At 42.4% G+C, this 22,022-nt stretch overlaps 2 protein-coding genes across 7 annotated transcripts in view; one reads left to right on the top strand and one right to left on the bottom strand.

The window, feature by feature from the left end:
• The first annotated feature begins 38 nt into the window (after window positions 1-38).
• TTC38 (tetratricopeptide repeat domain 38) overlaps window positions 39-22,022 on the top strand; it is a 24,542-nt gene continuing 2,558 nt past the window's right edge. The window contains exons 1-16 of one of the 5 annotated variants that reach the window (XM_041398783.1): window positions 40-327; window positions 3,773-3,850; window positions 4,314-4,395; window positions 4,723-4,894; window positions 5,871-6,044; window positions 6,883-6,958; window positions 8,049-8,168; window positions 10,297-10,356; window positions 11,413-11,451; window positions 12,206-12,287; window positions 13,174-13,339; window positions 15,307-15,466; window positions 15,730-15,803; window positions 16,252-16,505; window positions 16,572-16,677; window positions 16,990-18,176. In XM_041398783.1, the coding sequence (XP_041254717.1) occupies window positions 304-327; window positions 3,773-3,850; window positions 4,314-4,395; window positions 4,723-4,894; window positions 5,871-6,044; window positions 6,883-6,958; window positions 8,049-8,168; window positions 10,297-10,356; window positions 11,413-11,451; window positions 12,206-12,287; window positions 13,174-13,339; window positions 15,307-15,466; window positions 15,730-15,803; window positions 16,252-16,345 (1,401 nt within the window). In that variant the 5' untranslated portion in view covers window positions 40-303 and the 3' untranslated portion in view covers window positions 16,346-16,505; window positions 16,572-16,677; window positions 16,990-18,176. Of the gene's footprint in view, window positions 328-3,772; window positions 3,851-4,313; window positions 4,396-4,722; window positions 4,895-5,870; window positions 6,045-6,882; window positions 6,959-8,048; window positions 8,169-10,296; window positions 10,357-11,412; window positions 11,452-12,205; window positions 12,288-13,173; window positions 13,340-15,306; window positions 15,467-15,729; window positions 15,804-16,251; window positions 16,506-16,571; window positions 18,177-22,022 lie in introns of those variants that run through there. The other 4 variants (XM_041398786.1, XM_041398782.1, XM_041398784.1 and 1 more) reach the window with 4 other exon arrangements.
• The window catches only part of LOC121332887 (zinc finger CCCH-type antiviral protein 1-like), a 24,653-nt gene continuing 20,926 nt past the window's right edge, over window positions 18,296-22,022 (bottom strand). For both annotated transcript variants that reach the window (XM_041398777.1, XM_041398778.1), the window contains exons 14-15: window positions 21,520-21,671; window positions 18,296-20,939 (exon numbers count right to left, since the gene is read on the bottom strand). In XM_041398777.1, coding sequence (XP_041254711.1) covers window positions 20,584-20,939; window positions 21,520-21,671 — 508 coding nt within the window. In that variant the 3' untranslated portion in view covers window positions 18,296-20,583. The remainder of the gene's footprint in view (window positions 20,940-21,519; window positions 21,672-22,022) is intronic.

Here is a 22,022-nt window from a genome sequence, read left to right as displayed (position 1 = left end):
TGCCGGGGGCTGCTCGTTGGGGTGGCCAACGGCTGGGACAGCAGCCCGAGGACACCGGAGCCTCCTCCAGAGGGCAGCTGGTGAGAACACTATTTAACCTCGGACACCGCTGGCCGGAGGCCGGGCCGGAAGAAGAACACAGATTTTGGGGCCAATAATCGCCACCGAGCTCCTGCCGCCGTCCCTCAGCGGCGGCGCGGGGGCTCCGCGCGTACCCGGCACGCACCGCCCGCCGCTCGCGCCGGTGGCGGCCCCGCCCCCGCTGGTGTTGGGGCCGCGGAGCGGCGACATTGCCGTGGGACCATGGCTGCGCTGAGGGACTGCAAGGTGAGGACAGGGCTGAGAGGCTGCGAGCGGCAGGCGGCGTGACGGGCGGACGGGGCTGGGGGGCTGCGGGGGGACGGCAGGATGAGGGACTGCAAGGTGAGGGCAGGGCTGAGGGGCTCGGGGGGACGGCACTGCTCCCCGCTGGGCCAGCGCCGCTCGGTCCTGCCCGTGCCCTGCGCCCAGGGGCGGCGGGTGGGGGTTCCGGGGCTTTGGGCTGTGGCGTGCGGGGAGCTGAGGCGGGCTCGCTGTGGCTGGAGCTCAGCCTCGTACACTCGGGTGGGTTTCGGAGAAGGGCAGCTGCTGTTGCGATCTGGAAAAGGGGAGGGGTTGCTGTGCCCGTCTCTTCTGCTGGGGAAGCAGAGCCGTGTCTGAGCTTCTCTGGATCTTGTTCCCAGCGCAGGGGTCCCATGGCACCCACCTGCCCTCTCCGTGGGCCTCAGCAGTGGGTCAGGCCTTCGATAACACTAAATCAGCCTCGGGTCAAAGGGTGCAAACTACAGGAGCTGCTTACTGATTAAGTAATTTTCATGCTCTCTTTCTGAAAAACTCCTTTTATGGTTGTGTTTTTGTTAATTAGGGCAGTAGCAGGTTAAAACAAAGTCTTGAAGATTGTGTGAGACAGGTGCGGGATTGACAGAGCTTTGGGGATCTGTCACACAACGAATTCAAGAGGTGCCGACTGCAGCCCACAGAGAGCACAATTCTCAGAGCCAGCTAAGATTCTACCAGAGGAGAAAATACAGATAAACAGTCACCAGATCTCATGACTGAACTCTAATCTTAGAGCAGGGGAAAGGGCAAGGCTTTGGTCTCACCAAGAAGGAGTGAGAAGAGCAAAGGTCATGACTCTAATACAAGAGGCAAGACTCTCTCCTGGAGTTAGAGAGAGGGTTGTGGGACATCAGTATAAGAGAACCCAAAGGCAGCCTCTGTGGGAAGGGGAACTGATGAGCCTTACAGACATTTTTGCCCACTCACACTCCCTCCTGGATTTCTTCAGTCACAGTCTGATACCTCACTAGAAAGAAGCTCCAGGACCTGAGTTTCCTGAGTAGTCTGGGCAGGACCCCTTATGTATGTCCTAGAGGACAAGGGGTGCTGCCTCTTCTGTGGTCCCAATAGTTCTTTAGTTCTCAGTTGGCAATGACAGATTAGGTTTGGAGCACATCTTTTACATCACTTAGGAGCCAGAAGCTGCTGTGGGGTGGTTCTGCCCTGTAGCCCATTGTCCTGATGTGCAGTAGTGGCACAGAGTAGTGGCATCCCTGATGTGACACAGTCTTGCAGCCATTCTGCTGTTGCCAGAGTGGGAGTTTTCCAGTGAGGAGTGAGTCAGGTGGGCTGTAGCCATAGCCAGACAGAGGCTTTCCAGAGTGGCTGGAAATAGCACATACCTCGATCAGCAGTGACCTTAGAGATGGATGCAGATGCATTTTCCACCAACCCTTGTTCTGCTGGTCTGTTCTGATGCTCACACACAGACTTTTCCATTCTTGTGAATCAGCATCCAGTCCCCTCAGAATGGCACATCATTTTCTGCCTGGCAAGCACCTCAAGGGTTGTATTAAACAGTAAAACAGGCAGTGATGCAGGGACCTGCTCCAAATAAGCTTGTTTTTGATGGCTGATGATGAGGGTGGCTCCTGGCCTACTTTGCAGGGCATCATGGAAGATAGCCAGTAACCTTGCTACCTGCTTGGCTTTTCTCTTTATTCTTTTTCTGGATGATAAATGACATAGAGAGTAAAAATTTTCAGCTCCCCTGAGGTTGCTGAATAGAGCTTAAAGACTAACTGGCAAAAAAAGATAAAGGGGTTTTACATATATATATATAAAGATATATATAAAGATATATATATATTTATATATATATAAAGATAAATGTTTATATAGGTATATATAAACCTGTAAAGGTGTGTGTATATATATATATATATTTTTGTGTGTGTGTGTGTGTGTTTGTATATAAAAGATAAAGGTTTAAAGGTATGCACACAGGATTATAAGCATGTCTGGAACCAGTGGTGAATCAGGTAAGAAGGACTACAGTGTTTTTTAGCAAGTTATGTAACACAGAAACAACAGCACATGCCCAAAGAAAAGGTTCAAGGAAAGGTCACCTTTAATATCGAAGCATTCAGTGAATACAACCACCAGAGACCCCTTTTAAAGACTCTCCAGAACCATAAAAGAACTTCCAATAGGAGGAAGATGGATGCAAATTCATTCTAGGAATTAGTTCTGTGTATTAGATAAGAAGCATGTATTAATGAATATATATGATTATCATGGATAAAGACCTTGTTGCAAAGTCTCACCACACCCACAGAGCAAGGAGAGTCCTCTGCAGATAACGAATGCCTGCTTCCTAGTGCTTCAAATTGTGTTAGGAAGTTTATTCTGGCCAATTTCAGTATCATGGATATAGTATGAATTGTAGAGAAAATGTGTCATTTTAGATTCAGGTCTAGTCTTTCAGGCATGTAATTTGAAGACTCAATTGCTTTAGCTGTTGGAATGTGAGCCTTTAATCCAATCACAGTGGGAAAGCTTTAGGATATATTAACAAAGTTGTCTTTGCCTGGTTACTTAAAAATTTTGACAGATTATTATAGCTAGGAAGTGCTTTAAAATATAAAATGAGAAGAGCTGAATTCTTGCAGCATCAGGAAGGACTAAGCCCCCATTAGGAGAAGTGTGAATTAGCTTGCCCCAGGTCTGTTGTTGTAATAGTTGTCTATCCTCCATGTTCTGTGTACTGCATTAAAGTAATGCTGGAGTGATTGGGGCAGCTTCTCAAATGAACTCTGCTCATTTGCCAGCAGCCAGCCAGGAGGTGTTGTGCCTCAGTCATGTTATGTTGCTAGAAACTGTGGCAGCTCAGTTCTGTTTTGCTTTTTAGCTTTATCAATTTCCCATGTTCTTATTGCTGTCTGGCTTGCGTATAAATCTGTGATCCAAATTTTCAGTTGGTTAACTCCAGAGACTTAGTGGATTTGCTCTGCCAGGCTGTTTGGTCTGCAGTTTGATTCAGAAGAATGTTATTGTTTGAAGAAGATTACAGATTTATAGATTTATAGGAGAACAGGGTTTTATTCTGCCATGTCTCTGCTTCACATGAGGTGTGCCTGTAGCAGAGGAACTTACCAACAGCTCTACTGAGTTCAGAATAGTGCTGTCATTATGAGCTGGCAACCCACTGAGATCTTCTGGTACACTTGGTAATTGTTGGCTTCTTTAGCTCACTACTAGCTCCAACTAATTGAGTCTTAATGTAACTGCAACTGAACAAAAGGTTTGTTTCTGCCTCACACTGTACTTCCAACTTTCCTTTTTAAAAGCGCACAGCTGGTGAAAATATCAGAACAGCATCGATTTGAACATCTGTCAGTGTCAGGAAGATGAGGGTGTAAAAGGAGCACGTTTGTGTCTGTTTGTTGTGCAGGCCTGGCAGGATGCTGGACTTGTCCTGTCCACGAGCAGCAATGAAGCCTGTAAGCTCTTCGATGCTGTGCTGACGCAGGTATGACCGAGAAGCGCAAGAAAATGTGATTTGAAGGGACTCATGCATGGAGCACTCTTTACTGTAGCTGATATTTCAATTTCTTATCAGCTGGGAGAGCCTCAAAATCAGGCCACCACAGGAGTTCAGCCTTTAGCTGGCAGCAGGAAACCCTTTTAGCAGAGGGCTGTACCAGATGCTGCAGCCGTGTGGAAGCCTCAGCCCGTGTGCTCATTCCACTTGATACCAACAAATCAGCCAAAAACCCTGTAGAAATCCAGGGTAATTGTTTCTGCTGGTGACTGAATTATATTAAACCATAGGTTTTCTGGTTTTCTACTACACTAAACCTTCCCAAATGCAGCATTTGTCTTTTAGTAATTTGCCTTGCTTTTGAATTTTAAGTGTCTGTGAGAACAAAAAGAAAAAATCCTCCTTATCATAGAGGATTTCTCAACCCTCTCTTGCTCTGTCTCTTTTACAGTATGCAACTTGGACCAATAATGAGAGTCTTGGAGGTATTGACGGATGTCTCTCCAAGCTAAAAGCAGCAGATCCAAACTTTAGTGAGTATAACCTTTGATTCTGAGCATGGAAAGTGCTGGGTTAATGCCTGTTGTCTTGGTATTTAACTGACTGTGCTTATGCAAGGGGAAGATCATAATTTATAGAATTCTGTAAAACTTCCTCAAAATGTAGAGCAGGCAGAATGCTTTTGTGTGGTGTTTTTTTCTTTTCGTTTCACATAATGTTTGAGTAGCTGTCATGAAGGGAGACTTCCTGAATCCCTGTGTCCAGAAGTCAGTTTTATGGAAAATGCTCAGCTCCTCTGGTGTTTTATGGAGCTGAAGGCTCTGCTGTGAGCTCAGCTGGTGCTGTGCTGTTTCCTGCAGCAATGGGACATGTCATTGCCAATGGCTTGGAGCTGATTGGCACTGGAAGGACCGTGAGGCTCGACAAGGAGCTGGACAGCGCTGTGAGAGCCATGGTGGCACTTTCCAAGTCACAGCCACTGACAGAGCGGGAGAGGCTTCACGTCTCAGCGCTGGACGTGTTTGCCAGGGGGTGAGTCCTGTGTCACCCTGCTTGAGGGACTGTGAAGAGTTCCTTTGTCTACTGCAGGCAGAAGTGAAGGTTGGCAGTAGTGGTGTGTCACGTTAGCTGACATTTAGCAAAGGATCAGGGTGAGATGTCACAGATTGTTCCTGAATTTCTCTCTCCACACTAAGTGCCATGTCTAGCTGGTGAGCAGCACTGTAGGAAGTAAGGGGCTCTATTGCCACCTCTTCCTAGCATTAAGCACTCCAAGTTTAAAATGTTCCACAGATTCATCAGTGTGGTTTAGAACTAGAAAATTAAGTATTTGGCTACAGTAGGGTCCAGACTCAGATGCACGGAAGGAGAGTTGCAGACTTCTCTCTCGTCTCCCTGTGTCAAAACCTATTTTCCCTGTAAAATACTTTCCCATTTATGTCCATATTCCAAAATATGGACATAAATGTCACACGTGCTGCAGAGACACACTGCTTCTTTCCATATGGTAAATCTGTATGAACTGCAGAACATATGGGCTAGTGATTCACTTTCATTATTTGTTTGCCAGACAGTTGGGCAAGCATGGATTTGCCTCACATCTCAGCAAAGGAGATGACTAAGCTACTGAGGCCCTGCTACTGGGTTTGATTCCCACAAAAGGAGAGGGAAGGTGTCTTTGTACATACAAAGTTCCATTAATTATGGTGGGTCCCTCTAGGAACTATTCAGCCCTGGAGGAGAATTTTTAGATTTATGGTTTAAGCTTGTTTCATTACAGTGATTTGGTGTAACCCAACACAATTTCTTTCATAAGATTTCTCAGAAGGTGCCAAATGAAGATAATCCCATTATTGTCTTAGAAAAGATTAAAGAATTCCTTCAAGGAAGAAAGTAAGTCATTTGGTGCTGAATTTTCTATTTTTCAGCATAGTTTGAATTTAGGACTAACAGCAGGGGCAGGCATGTGTGCCTTCTTTCAGTGATGGAAATAATTTTTTATTTCTAGGCAACTTCCAAAAGCTTGTGAGCTGTGGGAGCAGATTCTGCAGAGCCACCCAACTGACCTGCTAGCCCTCAAATTTTCCCATGACACTTATTTCTACCTGGGATATCAACGTCAGATGCGAGATTCTGTTGCCCGTGTTTATCCTTTCTGGACACGTGATGTTCCACTGAGCAGGTGAGTCATGCTTCATTTGAAAATTGCTCTTTACCTGGTGTGCATGGACTATGTGGTTTTTAAGTTCAGACTTAAAAGTTCAGGATCTTTTGGAAACGAGACATGTAGACAAAAATCAAGAGTCTAGAAGTTAATCAAACTTCACCATGGATAGAACATGTATCTGGTATTCTTCTTGACACTGTTGGTGAGGGATTTTTCTTAAGTGAGCTGTCAAATATAGCATATGGTGTGTAATACATAGGATAAAATCATGTCCTCACCCAGGGCAGTGGCAAAATTTCTTTATTTCTTCCAAAAAAATACTATTCACCTTGATCCATCAAATAAATCAGATGCATATAACATCCCTATTTTTTTATTTTATTTTTATGGTTTAATAAGGATGATTTACAACCAGTTTTAAAGGGCCACTTCATGTAAAAGTACCCTCCTGTGGTTTTGTGGGCACTGGGGAAAATGCATAAGATTGCCTTTGAGATGCTCAGATAGCTTTGATGACAGCAGTGTCTCACTTCTAGCCTTTTAATTCTGCATCTTGCAGCTGGAGGTCAGCAGCTGGCCTGGTTCTGTGTAGCTGGTGATTCCATCTCATCCAGAGATGGAAATGTCCATTCTGATGTGTGTCTTGTCACTACTTGCCATAGTGGTGTCTCAGGGTCACTCATTTCCTCTGAGAATTAGCTTGGTAGTTCTGTATCCTGTGAGCTTGAATCTTGTTGTAAATTGCTCTGCAAGGACTTTTTTTGAGTTAAATGCTCTTTCTAGTGTGTTTTTTCAGTCCTGGACTAAACCTTATTATAAATGGATGATGTGCTCTTTTTCCCCCTTCTGTTAGCTATGTGAAGGGCTACTACTCTTTTGGACTTGTGGAAACAAACCTTTTTGACCGTGCTGAGAAGGTTGCCCATGAGGTAAACTGCCTGCTGTTGGTGCTAAAAGGCTTGAGGATTCTCAGACAGGGTGTTGGTTTCTGCTAGCTGTTAGTCAAAGCAGCAAAGAGATACAGCTCAGCATGGAAATGTTCACAGATCTTTGTGAGATTTGTTGATAAGTCCTCTCACATCTCTGCCCCACCAAGGCATTTTCACTGGACTGCATTCCCCTCACTTGTTTATGAGCATGCAGTGTCAGATGAGGTCAGAACACCCCTGTAAAATCCACACATCAGCCCACCTGCTGCTTCCCACATGTATAATTGGCTTTTTACTCCTATTAAAGAATGTTGGATTGTTTTGACCAAGTCTGCTCTTGACAATCAATCCTCTTTGGCTTCCTGCTCCCTTTTTTTTTCCTAGATCCTTGTTCCTGGATTATTGAACAATTAACTGTAACAATGTTCCTGGGGATTAGTATGAGCCAGCCTGTTTCCTTTCTATGAAGATAGTAATCTTACTTGACTTTCTCTAGTCCTCAGGATTATCCTTGTCCTCCAGGAGTCTGACACAATTAATCTCTCTAATGGGTGTTCTTGGCAAAACTTCTGTTACATCAAATTCCTGAAAGTGACAAGAGAGACTAAACCCTAAAACTTTACCTTTACTAGGTTTATGACTAACTTTGCCAAAACCTAATGGGAGTTGTTGGGCCAAGGAAGAGGAATTGGCTGAATACTCAGAGCTGGCCATTTTTTTGGAAAGGAAATAGTTATCTGCAAGGCATTATATCATGGAACATATTGTGCCTGTGCCTGCAGTTCTTTCATTGATGCATGTCCGTGAAATAGATGTCATTTCACAGTCATCATCAAAGCCTGTGCTTTAAAGTGTTTTGCAGGTGTTCATCTCCCTGCAGCAGAAGCTGGGAAGTGAAGTCAGCCAAGAAACATTCTTTTCCTTTTCTGTCCAAATCAGACTTCTGGGCTGTGGTTAGTTGGAGTAGTACAAGGATGTACTTAACATGCAGCAAGTAAAAAGTAGTCTCTTGTTTCTAGATAAGCAGTGATAAATGTCTGTATTTGCAAGTTTGTAAGGCTGATCATGTTTTGCTGTTTTTCACTCACAGGCTTTGGCTATAAATCAGACAGATGCATGGTCTGCCCATACTATAGCTCATGTAAATGAAATGAAAGCAGAGGTGGAGAAAGGCTTAAAATTCATGAAGGAAACCGAAAAGAACTGGAAGGTAAACGTTTTTGTGGCATCTCTGAGGAAGCTATTTTTAGGTTTTCTTTAATTTCTGCAGCCCAGTTCTTGAGTCCTCTGCCTGCAGTTCCTTCCTATCTGCAGACCTGTTACAACCAGTGCAGAGTTTGCATATTAGAGGAAATCCTCCTTTGAGGTGCTGCTACACTCCATGCAGCTTTTAAGCAAGAGGCAGGAAGAAGTGGCATGTTATGAGGGACATGGCTGTCCCTATTTGTGATCTGTTGTGTGGTTATAAAAGTAAAGTGACCACTGATTTTTTCACAAGCTTTTTACTTAGGCTGATGTATGCACAGACAGAGATTTGAAGGACCTGGCTAAATCTCCTCATGGGACCTAAGATGAGATGAAAAACTACACAGTCAGATCAACTGTTTCAAAACACTAAAATACTTGTTTGCTTCTGGATGGGGAGGGGATTTTAAAAATAAAGAAAAGAGAAATTATGCTCTTACATCTTTTTAGTGTACTAATTACTTTCTAGTGTATCAGTTACCTTATATAGCCAACATGTTTGATACCACCTTTCAGAGTATTGAACAGGTTAATTAGTCTGTTATGTGGTCCTTTGCTGTAAATTAAGTTTTGTTTTGTGTTTGATAGCATTTACCCAGTGGTTGTCTGTTATATTCAGAGCTGAGAGCTGTGAGGTTTGCCTTTGCTAGAACCCACAAGAGTATTTTAGAGTCATCTGAGCTGACTATCCCACCTCACACCAAGAGCAGGACTGGATAGTGACACTAGAAAGGCTGGTTTTGTGCTTGTTTTATTTTTTAAGTTAAGCATTCAGATACTGAGCTTGGAAGTGCAGACAGAAAACTCTTGCTTGAAGTTCACACCTATCACTTCCCAGAAAGCTTTTTGTCTTTTAATATGTTAGTTTTAATGAATCAGTGATTGACACTTCGGGTGATACCTTAAAAACCCCAGTCAGTAACTTGGATCAATTTTTTTTTTAACTCTTGTTTCTTAAAATAGCTGCATGTCTCTGTAATTCATACTCTTTATCCAAATAAAATCAAGTGCAAGCCCACTTCTCTCTAGCAGTTTAATTTTTTTCAGAGCTCAAATTTAGCAGCAGGGAAAAGGTTTTGCTTTATTTAGTCAGGTAATTCCATGATCTTGTTTGTATGTCATTTGGAATGGCAGATGATATTCAACTGGATACTATCAGTGTTTATGCCAAGCACATAACTGCTTCTGTTGCTTGGGTTTGGTTTGTGATTTAATATTAAACAGACAAAGATTACCAGAATGTTTATCTTAGAGGCCCTGACATTTATTGGGAACTTTTACTTTTGTGCTTCCTGAAAGTGGTTGTTACAGTTGTCAGTATGACAATAAAGATGATTTTTCCACTTGTGGGACCATTAAGTTTAACTACAGAACCGGGAGAGAGTGGGAGGAGAGGGGTGAACCTTTCTTGTATTTTAATTTTCACCAAAGGATTATGGAACTACATTTGTCTATTTTTAATGCATTCACAAAAATGAACTGCAATTGCCTTGAACTGCAGGCTAGGGAAGAGGATTTGCAGTTCTGGTGCCAGCTGGAAAAGACAGTGTGAAATTGGTTCAGTTCAGCAAAAATTCATCTCACCTGATGGGCTGCCAGTGTGTTTGACATCTCTTGCAGCTTCTGTAGCCTGTAGTAAAACTTGTTTAAAAAGTGATTCCTCTTTGTCTGAGGTAGGTTCTGGATAGCTGGGATGAATGGCCCCCATAAGGCCTCCATATCCTCCTCTCTCCACTATCTGGCCAGGTTACTTCAGACAAGATGCCTAAATTTTAGACGAGACAAATCTTACTCTTCTTATAGATGTGAATTTAATTTCTTTTTTAAAAAGGGTGCTGAAGAAAGGTGAATTCTGAGGCATCCAAGTGAAACTCTTTTCTGGAAAATAATGTGGGGAAAACCTTGGGTTTGAGGTGTTGCCCTGAATAGCTGCAAGGACAAGTGTACCAAATGAGAAGGTGTCCTGGCAGCTGATTTAAACTTCTTGTCTCATGTGTTTCCTGAAGTACTCAGTTTTACTGAAGGAGGAAACAGAAATCTGATTAGATAACTTGAAAAGGAGTTATTTTGTAAATATTTTTTTTTCTCTCCAGAGCAGTGATATGCTTGCTTGCCATAATTACTGGCACTGGGCTTTATACTACATTGAAAAGGTATGAGATATTTTCATACATGTGCTTTATGGTCCAGATAGGTTATCTAAAGCTCTTTAAAAGGCAGAACTAACATTTACTGGGGGTGGAGGGGGGGTGTATCAGTGTATCAGATATTTGAAGGGATGTTTTTATAAAATAGCACAATTCTATATTTACAAAGTGGCATAGTCCTTTATTACTGTTATTTTAAGAATGTTAATTGCATTGGGCAGCACTTTCAGGATCTTTCTAAGAATGTTGACATATTGCTGTGAGATTATTGCATGTTTGAAGATCCAATAGTCTCACTAATTACATTTAGCACAGTTATTTGATAGTAAGATGAATGTAGATCTCTAATTTTGAGGCAAAAATTAACAAAATTCTTAGCAAATTCAGTACTCATTTTCTGGCCCAAAAATTTTCTGACTATAAAAAAAGAGCCCATAAACTCTAAATTGGGTTGCCAATGCTGTAAATTATTGTTACTAATTCTTACTATTGAAAGCCTTTAAAAATGGTTGAAATTTTACCCAGCCTGTCAGAATTTCCTTGGATTTAATTGTTAGCACTCGTGGGATTCAGCTTAATAGGGAGATAAATGTGGCATTGTTGAGAAGGCAGCATCCTTTGGCCAGAAAGCAGAGTAACACAGAAGGAACATAATTCTCAACAGGAGTCCAATAGTTTATTTATTTTGTCTCTTCCTATCTACAAAACTTTTTTGAAGGCTACTTAAAACCGTTTTTTCCCATCTCTTTGCATACACCATGGGATGCACTGATTTTTGCAAACATCCATGAAAGGAACATTAGAATGAGAGGCTATACCTCCATGTTTCTCCTTCTTGCTTAACTTGTGCCAGTATTGGTACTGCTTCTTAGATAAAACCTCAACATTCTGATCATTTTGCCTATTAAATCCAGGTTTTTCTGCTTTGAATACCTCAAGTTTCTTTGACTTGGTTTGTTTTGATCAAGCAGTCCTGAAGGGCTGTTATGTTGTCTGTTAATGTTTTTATCTCTGGTTGCTGTGTCTGCACATTAACCACGCAGTCCTCCTTTGCTTTTCCAGGGGGAATATGAAGCTGCTTTGACAATTTATGACCAGCATGTGAGTAGGGCCTTTTTTCTTTACTGAGATCATGCAAGATCATGATGTGATGATGATGTGTGCTTTCTTCCTTCTGTGTGACACTGAAACCTATCACAGTGCATGATCTGTGTATAAATATTGTTTACATCTCTTACCACAGTCTTTTAGGGAAACAATTTCTCAGCACTTCTGGGGAAAATGCCTCAAGGATTGAGTATTACATAGTTTGGGTGCTTGAAAGAGCTACAGTGGTACTGATTTCCATTCTGTCCATGTTTCTTATTCATACCTTTCAAAGGATGTAAATTAGTCAAGTCACCTTTACAAAGAACTGGTTTTCACATTAGGTACAAAGTCAACTGCCTGGATTTCAAAACCACCTTTGTAAATAAGCAGTATCAATTTAGATAACATAGTGCATCTTTGTAAGGATTGTAAAAATACCACAAGCATTAAGAAAGCTGCTGGGCAGATTTCTATCTACTAACATTGATCCAGTGAAATAATATTTATGGCAGAATTTTGGAAAAAATAAAATACTGTGGTGACTCTCCATATTTACTGAGAAAAACAACACGTGTAAACCATATAAGTTTCTGTCATTGCAAATTCCTTTCTTCAAGAAAAATGCAATTAGGACCATTACAAAACAAGTAATTTTGAATTAATAGAAGGATAAAATTAATTTAGTACTGTGAAAATAAGTTTGATAATCTGAGGAAGTGTCCACTAATGCATCACTTGGCCAGCCTATGAGTACTTGTGATTACAGATTGCTCCCGTGTGCCTGGCAAGTGGAAGCATCCTGGATATAGTTGATAGCAGTTCAATGCTGTACAGGCTTCATCTGGAAGGTAGGTTATCCTCTGGCCATTGTTTTTTATAACTTTTTCTTTTTCCCTTCCCCTGCCATTCATGGTGGGGAATTATTTCAGTATAATTACACAGCAAGCTCGATCAGCGTTTCAGAAGAAACTTGAGAAAAGCATCAATGTGAAGTTCCTAATAATGTCCATAAGCTTTATTCTTCCCAAAAGCTTCAATTTTCCATGCCAGTGTGGCATAGCAGTCAGCTCCAGCTAGCACAGGTCACATACTTCTTCTCTGACAACTTCACTTCTATTGCTCCTGGAGGTCTGAGGCTGAGCAAACAAGTGCATAAGCCTCTAAAAACCCATAGCACTTTCTGGACATAAATTTCCAATTAATCCTTTTTTTCTGTTTTGATCCTGATTGAAATAGTTAGTATGGGCATATCAGCCTCTGCCTTTTTGTACTCCCCTAACTCAGTGGTGTTTCCCCTTTTTAAGTCAGTGTTTATACACTGGGGTTCATGGCAGGGGACATGGTGGGCAGACAGTGTTTCACACTGTTCTGCTAAAACACTAATGATGTATTGGGAGTTTTATTAAATCCATCTTCTCACTCTGTCTTGTGATTCCTACAGATGGCTCATGGTGAACAGCACCTCCAAAACATTATGAGCTATCTCATAATAAAGCCAGAAGCTTACACAATGCAGACTAAAATAATGCCTTTAAACTCCTGACAGTCAAGAAGCTCTTGGCCCACATAAGGCAGGCTGCAGCTGAGCATTATTGCTGCATACATCTTGCTACATCAGGATATGTTCTCTTGAGTTCAGTAGGAATGCATTTTATGCTGAGTGGCTGACAGTAATTGCAAAGTCGTACTTTTGCATGTGGCAGTATTATTGAGAAAAGTATTTTTTACTCCTAGGTGTAAAGCTTGGGGACAGGTGGAATGATCTGCTTGGGGTTACAAAGAAGCACACCAAGGATCACATTCTTCTGTTCAATGATGTGCACTTCTTGATGTCTTTCCTTGGAGCCAAAGACCACAAAACTACTGAGGAGCTTTTAACAACTCTGCAGGAACTTGCCAGGTAAGCAATGGAATTCCTGCACTGGGCTCAGTGAATAGCCCTGTGAACTTCAGTGATGTCTCTGGCTTGCTGAAGCTCCAGCACGCTCCTCCCTGCCTTAGCATATCACTGGGACACATCTGGGTTAAGCAGGCAACGTCCAGTTAGATCCATATTATTATTTATTTGCTGACTTGATGTCTAGAGGGGTTCCTCATGTTGATGAGCAGAAATGTTTTGTGTTTGAGGTCATGGACACCACCTGAGCAGTTGCTGTTGTTTCCTTTTAGTGGGGTCACACTAAGCTGTGTTACAGACAAGGAGTAAAGTGTATTAATAAGAACATTCTACAGGATACATCAGCTGTCTGTGGAGGATCTTTTCTGCTCTAGTTTAAAAGGTTATTAACAGAACACTAGTTGGTAGTGATATTCTAATGGCTTCTCTTTGAAGTGTTGTTAAGTCCATCTGCAGGAAATTAGGTTTCAAGTACTACTAAAGTAATAATGTAGAATATTTCACTTTCAAATTAAGTTATTTGAAAAAGTTGAATATTTAAGTACTACATCCAAACAATGAAGGTTTTTTGTTCCCTTAGGTATTAAATGACTATGAATTGCCTTGTTGTGGTTTTTTTTAAGGGGTTGATATATAGATGCTTTAAATTCAATTTCTTCCCCCCACTACACCCTTTTTTCCCTCTGTTTAAGCATCTGTTGCTTCCTTTGCCTTTAAAAAGAAGGAAGAAAGGAGAACCTGAACTTGTCACTATTTGTTCCTGACTATATGTAGTTTTGAGGAGTACTGTAATTTTTAAGAATACTTAGCAAAACAAATAACTTTCAAAGCAAGTCTAAGTATGTCTCATTTAACTAAAGTAGAAAACAGTAAATATCTTTATTTATTCTATTATTTATATAAGTATGTCAGGTTATATAAAGTATAGAAAACTGTCCACCACAGAGGCTTTAATGAACATGTGTTGATATATGCTACTTATTCTTTCACCCAGTGCTTCCTTTCACCTACTTTCAGCCTTAATACATGTGTACATTTTTAGCTGTAGTTTGAAATATTATAAAACTTCATTTAATTATTTGAGAAAGCAGGCTGTGAACTGAAGGGGCTGTATTAATGATTGGATTAACTTACGTCTATCACAAATATTTAATATATAAATGGTACCCCAGAGGCGTTCTGTATGTGTTAAGAAAGCAGCGTTACAACCTGGGCACAAACATCTGGCATTGCACCGGTATTTTTCCCTGGCCTTAGCCATGGAAAGCTGCTGGGAATTTGTCGGGTGTCCCATGGCGCTCTCTGGTGGCTGGTGTCACAGGCTCCTTTCCATGGGAATGCTGGACAAAACGTGACAATGAGGAACTGCTCCATCATTTTCATCACTGGCTGTCTCAGGCTGCTTCAAGTGAACATCTGTTGGGCACTTTTATCTTTCTAGGATGGCACAGTTTGTTTAAGGAATGATAAACACAGAGGGCAGTGTTGCCTACTGGAAAATGAAGGCTGGCCCAGTGAAAGCAACTGGAAGTTTTGTAACGCTGACTTGAGAAGGAGCTGGCTTGCAAGGTCATGGCTGGGAGCTGTGTGCAAGGACTGGTGGCCACATGTGGCCACACAAAGGACCAGCAGTAGGATGTTCTTGTGGGGTCAGCAGAAGAGAAACTGCAGTTTTCTTACTGTCCTAGCCCAAACTGTTTACTGCAGAGCTAGGAGGGGTTGGGCTTGTGCCTTTTGTGGGTATATTCAGGAGGATAAAAACTGATTGCTGGCTGAGTGACAAAGAGGTGAAAGTAGCATAACCACACCAAAAGTTATGACCTATGTCAAGTACCTGAAACATCAGGCTTTGTACAGTAAAAAAAACCAAACCAAAACAAAAACCTGTCTGCAGGCAGGGGCAGACTGGCATTGAAATGTGGCTATTTTTGCTTTGGCTTGTGGAAGTTAACCACTTTTTCATTCTGCAGAGCACCTCATGAAGACCACCAGCTTTCCCTGGCTCCTCGTTTGGGGCTGCCACTGTGCCAGGCTTTGGTGGAGTTTGAAAATGGGAATTGTGACAAAGCTGTAGACCTGCTGTACCCAATCCGTTATGAACTCGTCCAAGTGGGAGGCAGTGATGCTCAGGTAAAGGAAATCCAGAAAAGACTTTTTGATGTGACTTAATCCCCTTTCAGTAGCCACCATGAAGCACTCACCTCATCAACAGCACTTCAGTGTTAGACAGTGAAAAGCTGAACTGTGCTTGTGGCTGAATCCTGTTTGCAAACACTTACTAGCAGGGTTAAATATTTATTTTGAATGTTGATTTGTTTCCTTCCTGTGAATTTAATAATTTGGTAACTAAGACATTACTTATTAGTTTGTATTTTGCTGATTTTTTTTTCCAGAGAGATGTTTTCAGCCTGTTATTGATTCATGCTGCTTTAAATTCTAAATCAAAGGCCAAACAAAACCTTGCCAGGTGAGTATTTCCTCTGATAAATACTTAGCACTGTTGCTAAAAGTAAGAAGTAATGAATATACTCAAAAAGTAAGAAGTAATGAATATATTCAAACCAATAAATTTAAGGCTAAAATTATATGCAAGCATTTGTGTTAAATGTGGCAACATTTAACCAGGATAAAATGTACAGTAGCTTCCAATGCCAAAAGTCCACTCTTTCAGCCTGAATGGATGATCTTGTATGTTCAAGGGTAGTTGATTTTCAGATGGTTCTGTCTTCAGATATGGCCTGTTGACCATGTGTGTTATGGACTGCCAAGCTTCTGTGAACTGCTGCAACTCCAGTCAGTGCCACTGCTGGCATCTCTTTGCTGGGGAGTCAGAGGTGTGCTCTGACGTGGGCTCGCCCCTCAGCACAGCCCACGTTTATCACCCACTCCTCACCCTCCCACTTCTCCTTTCACAGGTGTCTCCTGCATGAACGTGATGTGATGAGACCCAAGTCACCGATGACTGAGCGGCTGATCAGGAAGGCAGCAGCTGTGCATTCCATGGCATAGAGCTTTCCTCCAGCTTCAGCTGGAAGAGCCAGGAGCTTTCCACAAAGTCTGGGCGCAGGGAGTGCAGAGGTGCTGTGAAGGAATTTGGGGAGGTACTCAAGGTTAAAAGATCTGATAATTATTTCCTTTAAAAAAAGGCAGAGCTGTTGCATTTCTGGAGGTTGTGTCTTAGATGATTCCACAAGAAGAAAACTTGCTGATAATGCAAGCAAGAGCATTTCTGGAGGTTGTGTCTTAGATGATTCCACAAGGAAAGAAGAAGACTTGCTGATAATGCGAGCAAAACTTGCTGACAAAGCTTTCTGGAGCATCCCAAAAGCACTGCTGCTCTGGTATGTTTTCCTGAACATTCCCTCTGACCCTGATTGTACATGTGCAGTAACAGTGCCTGGTTTCAGTCCTTCTTTGGCCCACGTTGTTACTTGGCCTATATGTGAAGTAAACTGCCCAGGTAATTCAAAGGGAGCTTTGAAATTAATAGGAAGATGTAGGGCCAGAGCCAATACAGGCATGAACTGAATTCCATATTGAGCTCCAGCCCATTCAGGCAGGAGTCACAGATCTGTCTGCATTCAGGATCTCTTTCCAGGTGTACATTTTTAAACTCCCTCTCATAAAATGTTAAATTTTTCCTCCCAATATAGCACATCAGAGCTTTCTGGCATTATGGGTAAATGAAACCAGACAAGAACCAGACAAGAATAATGACTGTTCTGCCATGGGTGCTCCCTCAGCACTTTTAAATCTTTCAAAAAAAGGGAAAAGCCTGGATTTCAGCTGAACAGTACCAGTTCTGAAGGGTTGTTGGACTGGATCTTTGTGCTTCCATGAGCTTTTGGATAGCCAGGCCTTGCTACCATCTCACTCCAGAGAGGCCCTGCATGTCAGCAAAGTGGGTTTTAAACCAGGGTTAAAGCACACACTTTAGAGAGGTGAAGACCAGGAGGGAGCTTCTGCCATGGGAAAGAGGGCTCAGGGAGATGGGCACAGCTCGGTCCCAGCACATGTGATGGGATAAACTTCAGTGCTGCAAGGCAGGCACGATGTGAGCCACGGGCCTCGAGGGAGCTCTGGTGCCTCTGGATTCCTGCAGCATCCCAGAGCCAACACACTGTCTTGCAAAAGTATTCCAGACATCCCTAGTGACAGGGGAGATCATATTTCAGACCAAAACTGAACTCATGCCTCCTCTTCTGGAATAGAAGTGCCACACTCTGCAATTGCCCAAGCTCTGGCTTTGTTTCCACATCTGCAAGCTCTCCTGGCCTCACAGGCCTGCCCCTCCTTCCTGTCCAGCTCAGGCTCTTCCCCATGTCCCACAGCAGCCTTGTCCTACAGTTTCCTTTTGACCTAAGAAAGCACTTCTATAGCTGGCCCTGCACTGCCCCTGGAGTTCCTGCATCGTGGAACAAGAGGTGGAAGTGCTTTGCTGACATTTTGCTTTACCCAATCCTCCCCTGATGCAGAAATAGCTTATTTTTAAAGGAAGAATAATAAAACCATGTAAGCATTCCTTGCCTGATTTATGAATGTGCTGTTCTTCAGCAGATAGCTTGTCTCTTCAGCCATGGTGGGGGGTGAGTCACTTGGGACATGTTACACTGGATTTTTACTACTATTTTTAATAAGTGCACCAAAAACAATGACTTTAGACATTGCTAAAGGTAACTTTTTACTTGAGGAATGTAACAAATTGTATAAGGGAACAAAAGCCTGAGAAAGCTCTGGCTGGCTATGCAGGGTGTAATCAATGACAGCTCTACTTTTGATAGAACATGATTGTGAATTTTGTCTGCTTTGCCTTAATAAATTCAAAGATGATCTTTGTTAAGCAAGCAAGTACATGACTTCTTTGCATGTGTGAAGCTTTTAGATGTGTTATTCAGCCTAATTTCACAGATGTGTAGCAGTGTGCACCCACTTTGTTTCCGTTGCAGTGGCCAGCAGCATCCAGCAGCAGTATCTGTGCTCACACAGGTCCCAGCCCAAGCGTGGCACAGCCTCCCAGGGGTTTTCCTTGGTGCCACTTAGGAAGAGGCTGAGGTGCCACGAGATGGAAGAACAGTTGTTTCTTTCTCATCTTCCTGCATTCAGATTATGCCTTTTCCAGCTTTCCTCCCCTTCAGCTCAGTTATCCAGACTGCAGCTCCCACCCCCAATCCAGCCCTGTGATGGAAAAGCCAGAGCCTTGTGCACCAGGGAGCTGCATCCCTGCTGCAGGGTGGGTTGGACCCTGGAACAGCTCTGCAGTTCCTGTACTGCTGTGTCCTCACTCTGTGTGTGGTGATCTGAACTGATCCTAAGCTGTCAGCATCTCACTGGCACTCTCCCCAAACAGGCCTGCCTTGTGCCTGCCAGGCGTGGGGGTTTCTACAGGTGCCTGACTCAGATTCTTTAAAAGTTGCTCATCTGCATATTAAAGAGGTACTTCCTTAGAACCTCTCAGTATCTCACTACTTTGAGATTTAAAACCAACAATTCTGCCACCACCTCACTTAATTCTTTCACCTTTTCTTAGGACTTCATTAACTGCTCAGAGCAGCTGTTTAATTACGTGAAATCTAACCAAACTACCCCACCACTTTAATACTAAACATCTCCTAGTTAGGAAGTTAATTTACAGAAATATTCTCCCCTTAGTAATTAGCTGAACACCTACCCTACAATGGCAGTCCACGTGTGCAGTTCCCTGGTGTAGAAACACCAAAGGAAGACAGGCAATGCAGGCAGGGGCTGGTTCACTCAGCATATTTAGTCTTGCCATGTTTATGTAAAGACAAACTGCACACTGAAAGTGCCTGAAAGCAGGTTTTATTTCAGTAATTCAGGAATTCTACAGGCAAACAAGAGAAAGAGAGATCTTAAAAATGTTAAAATTTTTTCCGCATGTTTTTATTTAGTTCTAGGTCATTTTAGTAAGATTTTCTGGATTTATTTTTTCTGTTCCTCTTGGGAAGAACTTGATATCTTTGAGGAGTTGACAGATTTCTATCATAGATGCAAAAACCTTAGAGGCTATTGGTGTTTCTGTAAAGCTTATCTGAAGGTAAAAATTACTGCTCCTCTGTCTTCACTCCCAGTTTCCCTCTGAACAGCTAAACTGCCTGAATATGGCAATTTGTACAGAGGGCTTTCAGTTTGATCCACTTAAAGACTCCATGCTAACATCCAGTAGAAATTGCAGAGGTTTCTTGCCCAGGATCACCCCCAAAACAAAAAGAGGATCCCCACTTGTCAGCACCCTGCCCCACACAAGTGGGCAGTAGAACACGCGGATGGTGCCTCAGGACAGCAGTTCTACCACTGGCCTCAAGAGAACCTAACTCGTCTCTTCTGGTCCCATTCTACTCTGGAAAAACGAAAATAATTGCACAAGCAGGACAGAACATCTCTGTGATCCTTAAGAATTTTCTCCTGTCCTATTGTGCTACGTGGCCATACCCACTGGAAAGCCTGGCTCATTGGGACACAGCCTTTGTGTCCTTACGGCCATTAGTTGCAGCCAAACCATCAAATTTTGGTATCTGCTTACTCACATGTGGTGGCTTTCACAGTTTCAGTTGAGCTCTGCTTTTGTATAGGTTACAGCAAGTTGCTGCTCGTTTCCACAAAGAATCTGATCCAACAGCTTTCTGATCCATCTGCCATTGTACAGATGAAAATTCTCGAGAACTAACAACATGGATTTAAAATATGCTTTTTCTTTTTTTGTTTATCATTTTAACTCAAAACATGTACCAGCATTAAAAAGCAGTGCTTTGAAAGCAAAGTCAAGTCATTATTACCTACAGTGAGTTGTTTATAATAATGATAGATGAGAGGATCAAGAACAGATTAATTCTGCACTGAAAAGAATCTCTGGCTACTAAAAACCTGAAAGCTTCCTTTAAAACTAATGTACTGTTAATTTTTCTTCTAACTGTTTGCAAAGAAAAGTCCTCTCTATTTTTTTAGACAATGCATTTGCAATTATCTGCCCAGAGTCATAACATTCAATTTCCCATCCCACAATTCTCATTTTTCTGCTATAGTTATCAAAATGTCTGTTCTTCATTTAAGAGAGGAAGAGAAGAAGATAAGGCACTCACAACAAATGCAACATCCACTTTGCCAGCCCTACTCAATGCAAAAATTGTATAAACATTCTGAAGAACTGCATTAAAAAGAAAGAAGTCACCAAGTAGTAGAACACCTGCAATCCAAAAAACAAGATGAGGGACACAAACTGCCACGTTCCTCTAAGATATAACACATTTTTTCCCCTCCTCTCTAGACACTCTTATTCCTGTCTCTTTCTGCTCTCTTATTCCCGCCACTATCTGCTCTCTTATTCTCTCCTCTTTATACTCTATTATGTACTCTGGATAAATCTGGTGTTTTTCAAAGACAACAAAAACAGAAGGATTTAACTCATCATCCACACAGCTGTCATATAACCACAGCTTGTCAGCACACTTCACTGGGGGCCGGACATAGGCAGGGTTGCCTTTAACGTAGTCTCCAACCAGAACACGAGCCACGAACATGAAGTGATCCTGCAGCCTAGCCTGACAGTAGGCATGGGAATAGCGAGCATCTCTAGAAAAGTAACTTCCTAGAAACAAAATGGAAACGTGCTTGTGAGGAGAATCTATACAATGACAGCAAAACCTGAGCATCCTCTGGGTTTTTAGGAGGTATCTGACTCAACCTTCAGGGACTTCTCTTACCCAGTTTACAAAATACCACCAAAATTTTTGCAAGAGAGGGGACTGCACTATATAATTTCCATTCACTATTTGCTATTTCAGGAGTAATTTTTTTAAGCTATACCAATAAGCACACTACAGGACTGTGTGCTGAGATGAGAGGGACAGACAAGAAAACATGAGGACCTTCCATGATCACACTGAGGGCATACATGCCCCTCTGCTCCCTGCCATACAAACTGATTTTTTGAACTGAATTTTGAACTGTAAGTTCAAATTACGACCTCAGACATCAGAAAATGCCACCTACAGCAAATCCCAAATCACTAATACTTTTGACACCAACCCAAAGCAAATCTTGGCCCTCTTCAGAAGGATCATAATACCAATTCTTATCTTTTTTGTCCTTCTGTAGTTAAAGACTTCAGAACCTCTGACTGCTCCACTAGCAGGGGAGTCTCAGCAGACATCTCACTTTCTACATACCCTTCCCATAGTTAGTTCCATTGCTTCCACAAATTCTCCAGTCAAAGTTCTGACTGCAGATCGTTTCCATGGAGGTGACATCAGTTCCATGGAACAGGCGTTTTTCCTGAACTTCCTTTCCTCCATTCTCCCTTTTCATCTTCTCTTTTTGCCTGACAGAAATTAAGGGGAGGAGAATGTGAGCAATGGAAGAAAAGGGAAAAAAGTGTTTTTTAAAACAATTCGAACAACTGTGTAACATCCATGAAAATGTCAGCTGGATGAGGTTTCCAGCCTGCTCTCGCCTCAGATGAGACACAATAGCAGCATGATGACCAAGTACGAGATGAGCACAGTACTGACACCACTGCTCAGCAATTCTAGATAATTCTGGCTTTACTCAGGGAATTTAGGCATTTGGCACTATTCCAGTCACCACTGTGCCAACCTGTGGCTCCTCTGTAGGGCCCTCCTGGTTGTGCTGTAAAGTGCCTTCCCACTCAAGCTCTCAATGGAGCGGAGGC

Source organism: Onychostruthus taczanowskii, unplaced genomic scaffold (genome assembly GCF_017590055.1).
Source record: "Onychostruthus taczanowskii isolate IOZ18803 unplaced genomic scaffold, ASM1759005v1 scaffold15, whole genome shotgun sequence".
NCBI lineage: Eukaryota > Metazoa > Chordata > Aves > Passeriformes > Passeridae > Onychostruthus > Onychostruthus taczanowskii.
Note: the sequence above shows the minus strand (reverse complement) of the source record. Positions and strands in the feature narration are given on the sequence as shown.